Raw genomic sequence first — 11,284 nt, 5'->3', positions numbered from 1 at the left:
GAGGCCAAGTGCAAATGACAATCATTGGAGTTGTCACATGAGGCCAAACGTGAATGGTTGTTAATTCTCCTGGGAAGGAGTGAAAGGACAGCATTGTTGGTGGGGAATAAGTGGTGTACACCACTTATCCCCAGTGGTATCAATGACCTTGATAACAACACCGCTGATGTTACATACCTGGGACTCCTCACCCATCAGTTAGAACTGAAGGAGCCCTTTGAGTGAGAGGTGAAAAGTGTTGAAGTAGTTAGATGTCCACTTGCCCTTGACTCAACCCACCCTGGATGTCTGGGTAGCTTGCATTAAAGTGTGTAATATATGCTTATTATTTGGCAGCTGTCTTTCCTCAGTTTTGTAATCCATCTCATTTAAAAGGTAGCATGTAATTAATTTAATCTCATCCAAACTTTATTGATCATTAATCTCACCAAGCTGCAATCTAGGAGGTGCTAGGAGTGAGGAGAGGAAATTACAGCCTGTAGAAACAGTCTGGCAGATTGCAGTGTCTGCAGCATGTATACTTACAGCTAGATGCCATCTATTTGTTTATATATGGAACAAAGGTCATGTATCCAATAGATGATAATGGGTGACCAAAATAGAGTTTAGATCATTTGCAGTCATTATATACACTAAAAATCATCAAGCATGAAAATGCAATGAAGCCCAAAGGCTTATTTCCATCGCAGTCCTTTAGTATAACACTTAACATACCACAAGATAAAAGCAAAACAACAACAAGACAGCAAGTGAAGACAATACACTCAATATATAAATAGGCAGTGGGGTAGCTATGTCAACATGCTCATGTTTTCTTGGTCATAAATAGTTAGAATTAAAAATGTAATATGCTACATGGTACTTTGTAACAATTTCATTAACTTATAGTACTTATACGCCTAAAACAACTCAAAGTAACCCACAAAGTAAGCAGCATGGTTAACTCCATTGTACTGTGTGACAGCTGTTTCACCAACACAAAAACAAATCGCACTGTGATGACGAAAGCGTGCCCAGGCCCAGATTGTTATATACAGTGTTAGCGCAGGCCAGCGGGGGAGTGGGAAGGGGGAAAAATCACCGTTCAAACCAACCAGTCCTAGTGTGAGTGCGCCCTTAGTTAGTGTCTGTCATTTGCTTGCATTCGCTGTCAACCTGCCTGGGTTTGACAACTGGTCCAGCTCTGCTGGGATAAGGTTAGTATGTTCCTCTATTGTCAGTCCTAGATGCAGCAGGCCCAGCTTGCTGTTCGCCTGGTCATGCAATTCACACACAGCCAGGACTGAAGCTGTCAACAATTTAACCATTTCCCTCATGACAATCTCATGTGTTGACACTGGAATATTGCTGACTGAACAATGTTGAACATTGTCCATGTAGATAATGTTAATATCTGCTGGTGTATTGCATGAATTCTGATGTTTGAAAGCCTTCCTGGGACCTTTGCATAGATGGACAACCCCAACCAACAATAAGCTCAAAGATATGATTATGAAATCCCTCTAAACAATTACAATATAAAAATATGAAGGTATGACTGTATAATGTGCATCTGTCTCTTTCTCTCCCTCCCAGTTAACTGCAGCTGATGCTGATGAGGGACTGAATGGTCTGGTGACCTATGAGATACTAGCTGGTGCTCAGGGACATTTCGTTATCAGTAATCGCACAGGACGTATCACTGTGGCACCTGGTGTCACTTTAACTGTGGGACGATCTTACGCACTGACTGTCAAGGCCTCTGACAATGCACCAGAGACTCAGAGAAGGTACAGTCACACTTACACTACCTGCCTTTTATATGGGATTTCTTTGAACATTAACATGTTTCTGCATTGTTAGAATAAAGAGTTTATTATGATATTTAATTTATAATAATAATTAATGTGATGTTGACTTCATTACTTTTTTATACTAATGGTGTTACACAAGATAACTTCTGAATGGCATGTAAAATCGTCTGTGGGCTGAATTGTGGAGAAGAAACATTTATGACATGCATTTGTGAGTCAAACAACAGATGGTCTTGTACAATCTAAGACTGTAGAGACTACAAGATGTTTCATACATTGTCTCCTCTTTCTCTTGTGATTAAAAAGCAAAGAATGGCTTTCATGTGCTGCAAAATCAGATAATTTCAGAACTCGGCTCAGAGCTCAAGGAATTGTTGTCCGCAGCCTCTTTGATAGGTGGCGAATGTTTTTCTTTTCACTCATCATAACTACACACAAGGAAATGTGGGAATATACTGTTTATTATGAACCTTTTTCACTATGCTGTAGGCAGGGCACTTCAGTATGGCTGAACAGGTTGTCGAAGAGAGAGTGATGTAGTCAGTGGGATGATGTGTGCTTTTCCTTCTGCCAGGAGCTCCATCACTACTGTCTATATTGAGGTTTTGCCGCCCAACAATCAGAGCCCCCCACGTTTCCCTCTCTTCACCTACAACCTGGAAGTCAGCGAGGCCATGAGGATAGGAGCTATTCTGCTCAATCTGCAGGTCAGTCAAGAAAATGTGGAATTTAATAAGACATTCATTATGATGCCACAGTTTTTATCTTGATGAACATTTTATCACATTTAGGTGTCTTAATTATAGAAGTTTGTATTATTTGCAGATGATATCAATATATTTTGAAAAAACCATGAAACAACTTTTGGAAGTAATTAAAAAAGAAATGAAAACTTTTAATGATTTTACAAGAATACATTATTATTACATTTAAATAAAACTAAACTCATTGTGTTTTGTAATTGTAAACTTAAATCATGATCAGTGATATTAAAAATGTATGTGTATGTATTTTGTAAGTGTATGAGAATTAATTCTTAGGAGTGATAAAAGATCCTAAACTCTGTTGGAAACCACACATAAATCATGTAAAATGTCCATATTCATTCAGACATTATTATATATTGAACTCAAGTACTCACTATTTCTACTATATTGTTCTCATATATTTCCATACATTACTTACAGTGTGGAATATGGTGAAACAAATAAAACAAACAAAATTCCAATTTTCATACTAAGGAGAACGACTACAATAATTTGCTGAAATGAATGGTACTTTTATTAAAATAATGCACCGCTCACCCTGATTAGTGTTGAAATTGTATTATCAATGCATGTCCATCCGTTTGCTTTGTAGGGGAACAAAACAAAAAAGTTGTGAAAAAAGCTAAATTTGTACTTATTCTACAAAGACATTCAAAAATAGTCTGGACAAAATTATTGGTACACTTAAGAAATTTTAAGAAATAATTGATTTTTAGTAACACTAATATCACAGTTTTTTTTTTAAATCTTATAATCTGCTGTTTTGTGCCACTGTGTGCACCATACTGAACATGGAAAACAAGGAATACCAAAGTGGTCTGAAGACATTAAAAATAGCCCACTACACTCAATGTAAATGTTACAAGACCATCTCCAAAGAGTTTGGTGTTTCTGTGAGCACTGCTGCCAATATTATTAAGAAGTTTAAGACCCAGGGAACTGTAGCCACTAGCCAACATCTCTGGACATGGTTGCAAGAGGAAAATTGGCCGGAGATTGAACAGAAGGATTGCTTGAATGGTTGAGAAAGAACCAAGGAAAACTTTAATACAAATCCAAGCTGATCGTCAAGTACAATAGTTTCAAGTGGCACCATCCATTGCTGTCTGACTGAAAATGGGTTCCGCGGTAGAAGATCCAGGAGGACCCCACTTCTAAGAGGGGGACACAAAAAAGCCAGACTGGACATTGCCAAAATGCATGTTGACAAGCCACACTCCTTCTGGGACAATGTGCTTTGAACAGATGAAACAAAATTATAACTTCTTGGTAAATCACACCAACCCTATATTTACAGCAAAAAAATTTAAAGCTTCAAAGAAAAGAACACCATACTGACCATGAAAGATGGAGGAGGCTTAGTGATGTTTTGGGTTGCTTTGCTGCCTCAGGCACTGAGTGCCTCGAATCTGTGCAGGCCACAGTGAAACCAGAAGACTTTCCAGGCATTTTGGAGTAAAACATACAGTAAAACATACAGCAAAACATACGGCCCAGTGTCTTAGTCATAGATCATGGGTCTTCCAGCAGGATAATAATCCTACTGTAAACATAAATCAAAAAGCACTGAAGAGTGGATGAGAAGAAAACATTGGGCCATTTTGAAGTGGACTGCTGTAAGTCCTGATCTGAATTTCATCAAACATCTGTGGAAAGAGCTTACATTTTTTGGCCATACCATTTTTATTTATTTTATCATGTTAAATAATATGTTAATTTGTTAATCAAAAGCACAGTTTCAGTTAGATTCAATGAAACTATATATCCATCCGAAATATCCATTGAGTCATATTCAATGTGAAATAAAGAATGATAGATACCATACAATTCTGTCTGATTTGACATAAACTGACAGGAGGTTGCCAGTATTTTACAGAAAAAAATTGTATTTTTTAAAAAGGTACAAGGGTACCTGTATTTTCAGTCATGCCTGTATAACAGTTGTACATCAAATAGATTATTATGAACCAACCAATGCACTATTTATTAACTTCCATGCTTTTAAAGTCAGTGATCTGGTTGACATTGAAACTGTACATATGGTGTAGAAAGTTAAAAAAATAACTTGGACAAATATAAATAGATTTGTAAATGTTAAAGGCTATAGATATGAGATATTATATATAATACATTATCTTGTGAAAGGATGACCTTGTTCTATCATCAGGACAATGTAAGCACAATAGTCACGTCATAATGTGTGTACAATCAGGACAATGGTTAGTCAGTAGATTATAACATACATGATGTTCACTCAATGTTCAATGATGTTCACTCAATCAGCAGTTCATGTAACATAAGTGGTGTCATGGTCAGCAGATTATGACACACACACATACACCTAATCATATGACATAGTTGCTCAATTGTTTAAGAGAAGATGAATAATAAGAATTCCCATTTCAGTTTATATAATATAAATATATGTATTATATATATATATATATATATATATAGATATATTTTAGCTTCAAGCAATACATTAAAATCAATGTGTTAAGCTTTTTCTAACATTTCACTCACTCACTCACACACACAATATACAATATCTTTCATTCCTTATTGCTCAACTGTCTTATATCTTAGCCTTCAGCTTTAATGGTACCATATGACCTTCAAGCCCATGCTTATTTGCCCCCAGGCCACAGACCGAGAAAACGACCCAATCACATACACCATCATGAGTGGGGATTCCCAGAAGGTCTTCAACCTCTCTGAAACGTAAGTCCAGATATTTCTTAAGTACAGACAGACCTCATGAAGGCTCCTACCACAACTTATTTGAGATGAAAGTATGGCTGCATAGATAGATGGATGGATGAAAAGATGGGCAGGCTATGAAATCATTAATCAACAGCGTTTTGCTCATCAGAGTTTGCATGTTCTTGCCGAGTCTCCATTGGTTTCCTACAGCTTTTCTGATTTCCTCTTATATTGGCTCTTGATGTGAATGTGTTTGTCGTCGGTATGTGGTATCTTCCCCCTCTCATCCACTTCATGCTGAACAGGATGAAAGGGTATGGAAAATGGGTGGATGCTCACAAAATGCATTTTGTTAGATTGCAGCAACTAAACAGCCCTTGGCAAATTATTATATTTCTGCAAGGGCACTCTTCAAACACATATATCATTTTAGAGGTTATTGTGGTTTTTGGGTTGTGTAGTGGCTGGATTATCACAAAGCTCCATTGATGGTATGATCTAAGAGTAACAAATGCAACTTGGCTTTAAGGTCTTTGAGTTGGTGACTTATCATGACTTCCCAAGTGCTACATTTGGACAAATGATAATAATATGTTAAGGCATGTTAATCATGGAAGAGGCCCTTCAAAACAAAAACAGACAAGATCTTAATATCAATATTAGCTTCCGTCTGATGATACAGACTTCCAGAGCAAGTGATGATGGTGGGAAGGGAAGGAGAGGGGTAGATAGTAAATGCTGACTTGTCAATTATTGGTTCTGGCTGATTTATCAGTCAGTATTTGACTTTGTTGTAGGAACACTGGTACTATTGAAACTATCAAGAATCCCAGTGGACCAAAAACACACTATTTAATTATTTATACTCACTGGCTGCCTTGGGTGGTCATTTATATCTGTGCTATTCAAATCAGTTTTATTTGTAAAGCCCAAAACACAAATCACAAATTTGCTTCAAATGGCTTTACAATTTCTACAAAATATTACATCCACAATCCTTAGAAACAATTCAAATAACCCCCAAAAAAACTTTCAATGGAAATGAAAGAGGAAGCCTCAGGAATAGCAACAGAGGAGGAATTCCTCGTTCATGATGGACAGAGATGTAAAAGATGTAGGATGGATGTATGCATTAGACAGACACAATGACCCGAAAATAACGCTATGGAGAAAAATAATTGCTATATTACTGTTGCTAAATAGAGTGCAAACATACCGTGTGAGAAATATAAACTATTTACAAGACCTGTCAAATACTGTATGTATTAGCTTAAACAAATATATGGAACTAAGATGCTTCAAACTCTATTTTTAATGCTTTATTAACTGTTACTGTGTAGATAAATAGATCATATTGTTTTCCCACTGGTTGCAGTTTCCAAGAGCTAATATATATTACCTAATTGTATGATGAGGGGAAAAGGGTAATTTGCTTTCATATACTGTTAATATATCGCTGCAGCCTGCTATGTAAATAGAGATAAAACAAATAAGAGAAGCTTGCCCTGTTTAGTCAGAGCTACCAGAAATTGACAAGTAAAGCTGACATGTATCCCAGCATAACTATGTGGAAATAAGAGAGGGCAGGGCATGAAGCCCAAAATATTTCTTGGGAGGAACAGGAACTCACATCACCATGTCGGCTTACTCTATCACTCAAAATCAACATCAGCACTTGAAAAAAACAACTTCTCTTAACCACCAGTAGGAAGCAAGGAAAGGACATCAAATATTAAAGTGGTCAGTGCTTTTTACCATCGCTTAAATAAGGTATAAATATGGAGGGAAGAGACGTGGGGAGAATGAAAATGCACCCTGCCAGACACGTTTCTCACTAATTGATTAAAGCCTTTTGTCTGCATCCTTAGTCTCCCAGCTATACAAGGACAAGCTGCATTGACACACTGTATCCTTGCCTTTTGTTTATTCATAAACTGCTCCACTATATTAAACTTGTTTGGTTTATGTAAGGATACTTTACAGTGCTAGTAACAGTATCAGTATTCACACTGATACTACAATAATGGGGCAATGCTGCTGTTGTTGCAACTGTGATCTCTTAAACCAAATATGACAGAAATTGTCAATCACATCACAGGCTCTCAGCAACCTCGCAGTATAATGACTTCAAGCAGGTGCTGATCTAGCACATGATGACTCAAAAAATGATTATATGCTTGATGAGTGTGCAATATACAGAGACTTTCTTCACAGTCTTTTTTTCCCACCCTTCAGAACTCCAATGTGATTCAGTGAAGAGATTTTGCATCGCTGCATGTTCAGATTCAGACTACATATGGGACTGGTTCAATCCAGCTATTATGAATAATGAGCTCTCTAGTCTATAACTTCCTCTAAATGGGGCAGGTTCCCCTGAGGGAGGTTGAAATGCTTCAGATTCACTCATCATTATGTTAGTGAGCAGGACACACCACTAAATCAGTTTCTTTGTCAAGCACCAGCTGTTACAAAGAGAGCATTCACTAATGACATACTAAGTGGCAGAAGCAGGATCACAGTTTAATACATCATAAGCAAGTTTCAAGTTTTTCTAGTGATGTCTCGGGTCTGTAGGGACTCATGATCTGTTAAGGCATGTGACATATTTTTACAGTAACTTTGAATTTTATAATCAGTGTTGGGGAAAAAATATGTATGGACAAAAAATTAAAAGTTCCTAGATATAATAAAGTACAAATATATGGCAGGATTTACTGAAGGTCATTGGACCTTTCTTTTAACTTGAGCCCTCATCATAAATCTTCCAGACCAATATATTGGCTGATATTAGCTTTTCACAGATATATTGGCTTCAGTTGACACTATAAATAAAGAGAAATGTCAGTAGAGAAATGCCAAAGATGTATTTTAGGTAATTTAGAAACTGCTCCTCTGCATAGTTAGGTCCACAAGAGAGAGTCGATTTCAACTGTGAAATATCATGCTCAGTGTATATTATATTTATTGATCAAAATTATTTTAAAAAACTAGTTTAGGGGGTCCTGATAAACTTGAATAATGGCCAATAAATCTTAAATCTCAAATATAGTTATAGAATAGAATATAGACATAAATTCTCAAATATCAAAATCAGATAAGCTACAATTTGAACTTCTTTTACAGTTTTCAATCATGCAACAAGCCAGTGTGCCAAGCCTAAATCAAACCACAGATCTTGGTGCTTTTTCTTTTTTTCTTTTTTTGTTATTGATGACACCATCACCTTTTAAGCCAAAGTTGTTGTTGTTTTTTTTTTCTGTAGCATCTCAAAATCATAAAAACCTAACGTGGTGGCTGTGCCAACTTTGTTGCTTCAGCTTTTCCAGTGCCTCATTCTGGCACAGCTATTGTTTTCCCTCAAAGTGAAATTGAAACTCAATTGAAAAAGGGTTCAGAAGAGCATACACTTTTTTACTGCATGAAAAAAACAAACACCGAGCTGTTGTACAGAGTCAGTTCTAAATATATACACTCAAAACTAGTGTTTCATATGATACAGTACAAGTACAAATCCATGTCGCAAAGATGTCATGATTAAATTTCCTTTTGTAGAAACAATAACGTTCATCTTACCTTTAGTGAGAGTTTTCCTATTTAAGACTCCTTTTTCTTTAAAGCCTGAAGTCAACACATATTTGATGTTAGTGTGGTTAAAGTTAAAATTAAGTAAATATTTGTGATTTACATAAAAGCCAGACTTGTCCTCAGGTAAAACATCCATGCCAGCTGCAACTAACATTCTGTATATCAAGTCCAGTGATCGGAGCAAAAAGAGCTGTTTGTGTGATCAGGATGAATAGTCTCTAACCTGCACCTTTGTTACTCTAGACAATGCTGTTAACATGGTGCTGACCGCCTGACAACATATTTTCACTTGTGGTGGCTTCAGAGAAGAGGCAGGATGCTATGAACCTCTCAGACCCTGCCTGTCAAGTGGAGTTCAGCACTGCAGCTGAACTCCCAAGCCTTACCAAGTGGCATTAATCATTCTAATCTTTGTGATCATCATCATTAAGATAATCATCATTATCACAGTAATTATCACTATATGTCCTAATTATCATATTTCCAATGCTTCCTGTACCTTCAGCTTCATTGAGCACAGAGAGGGCTTTTATTCTGCCCTTGTACTGAAGTATAGATAAACATGAGACCAGCAGCCAATGAAGGATGGAGCGTTTCATTTTTATGGTGTTTTTAGAAAGCTGTGTTTGCCTTCTTGAACCAATCATTAGATGCAGTGGAAACAAAGCAATGTGCTCACCATAACTTAAAGCAAGTGCTTAAATCAACAGACAATTTTAATCAACATTTTAGTAATTTCCTGTAAGTTTTTAAGATGACACCCTAGGGTTTGACGATATGGGCCGGAGAGGTCGGGAAGAAGTAGCGGTCAGGTTCTGCTTGGGCTGTTTGTCCAAGGGAGCTTTAAATTAGAAATGTGAAGGAGCAGGGGGGCAGCAGGGAATTGCGACGGGCATTAATCTAGCAGTGCGTTCAGATGCATTCATCTTTCCTTCTGTTTGCAGCCCTGGCAGAACCTCTCCTGAGTGCGGCGGTGAAATTGTTTTGTGCATGCTGTGTCTGTGTGTGTCCGCACTTGCACCCACATGTCTTGTGTGCCTGTGTGTGCAAACAAAGATAATTCAACGTTCTGCTTGGGAATACATCCACACTTTGTGTTTGGAATGCCAGAGAGCCAAATTATACCTTGTGAACGAGCAGGAGGGCCGTGGTGTCTGCTGCAATCATTGGAAGGAAAACATGCATCTTGCTTTTTTTTTCTCTTTTAAAAAAGGTTATTCATTTTCAACAGGTTCACAATTTACAAAAACAAAAACACATGCTGTAAGACACCAATCACAAATACAAGGAATAGATATAACGTGTGAATAATGAATGAATAAAGTGCAGAGTGTTCAGTGATTATTCAGGTCAGCCTGGAAATGCCTCCTTGAGTTTCCTTAGATCAAAGATCCAGCAAGTGCTAAGTGTTGATTTTTATCCAAAGATCTCCTCCTTCTGAGATCAGCGGGCGTGTGTTTAATGACCATGTCACTGTCAATCACATGTTTGATGACCATGGCACATCTATTTTTCCACAGTTTAACACACACTTTACTGATGATCAGTTGGAACAGTTATTTTTGTTTGGAAGGCATATTTTCCTCCAGCAGACCATTCATGAGTTATAGTTTTTTTTGTAGATGCACATACTCACACACACACACACACACACACACACACACACACACACACACACACCCCCAACAACTGACCCTAGCAACAGTAACTGGCTAGTTTTATTTTTGTTGTTGTTAACAATTATTTTTTAGGGTTTTGTGGAGTATTGTCTAGTTTTTCCTTTTTTTCACTTTATGTCTTTGTCCCTTAAAACAAATCAGTCAAAGTCTGAGATCTTGTAACAGTCAGTCAGGAGTTGGTTTTGTGTTTCATCTTCATTACAATAAATCACAAGACATTCGTTTGTTGTTACATAACAACTCCACAAAAACGACAGCTCTAGCAGGACATCACAGAACATCTCTAATGCTCCCTGAGAGATTTTTATGTTTCTTAATTTTTTATCACCTCAGAGCCAGTGTTACCAGTTTTTATATTTAATTAACCCACCATATTCAATGTCATAAATCTTTAAAAAAATCTCCATATATTAGTTTATACTCTGGACCATGTCTGGCTCTCCCTCTCCTCTTTCTCCACACGTAGAGATCACCAATCCAGAGAACATTTCTGGAAATGGCGGCAGAAACATTTTTAACAAAACTGTATAGCACCCAACCCAACAAGTTTGATTGCTTTTATATAATAGCTCTCATTTGGTAACTTCCCTGGTTGTTACCTTAATTAAGTTGACACAGTATTTATTTTAGTTATCATTTTATTTGCTGGAGGAAGGATGTTTGCCAGGAAAAGGAGTTTGGAAAGGATGAATGTTTTGACTATAGTCATGCTTGATCTGCAATTTCACACAATTTTTCCTCCCACTTTTTTCCACCA

General features: G+C 37.1%; 1 protein-coding gene across 2 annotated transcripts in view; it reads left to right on the top strand.

The window, feature by feature from the left end:
- pcdh15a (protocadherin-related 15a) overlaps window positions 1–11,284 on the top strand; it is a 149,222-nt gene that overhangs the window by 59,601 nt on the left and 78,337 nt on the right. For both annotated transcript variants that reach the window (XM_053333387.1, XM_053333386.1), the window contains exons 14-16: window positions 1,576–1,769; window positions 2,368–2,500; window positions 5,202–5,281. In XM_053333387.1, the coding sequence (XP_053189362.1) occupies window positions 1,576–1,769; window positions 2,368–2,500; window positions 5,202–5,281 (407 nt within the window). The remainder of the gene's footprint in view (window positions 1–1,575; window positions 1,770–2,367; window positions 2,501–5,201; window positions 5,282–11,284) is intronic.

This window comes from Scomber japonicus, chromosome 14 (genome assembly GCF_027409825.1).
Source record: "Scomber japonicus isolate fScoJap1 chromosome 14, fScoJap1.pri, whole genome shotgun sequence".
Classification (NCBI taxonomy): Eukaryota; Metazoa; Chordata; class Actinopteri; order Scombriformes; family Scombridae; genus Scomber; species Scomber japonicus.
This window is presented reverse-complemented; position numbering and strand designations above follow the sequence as displayed.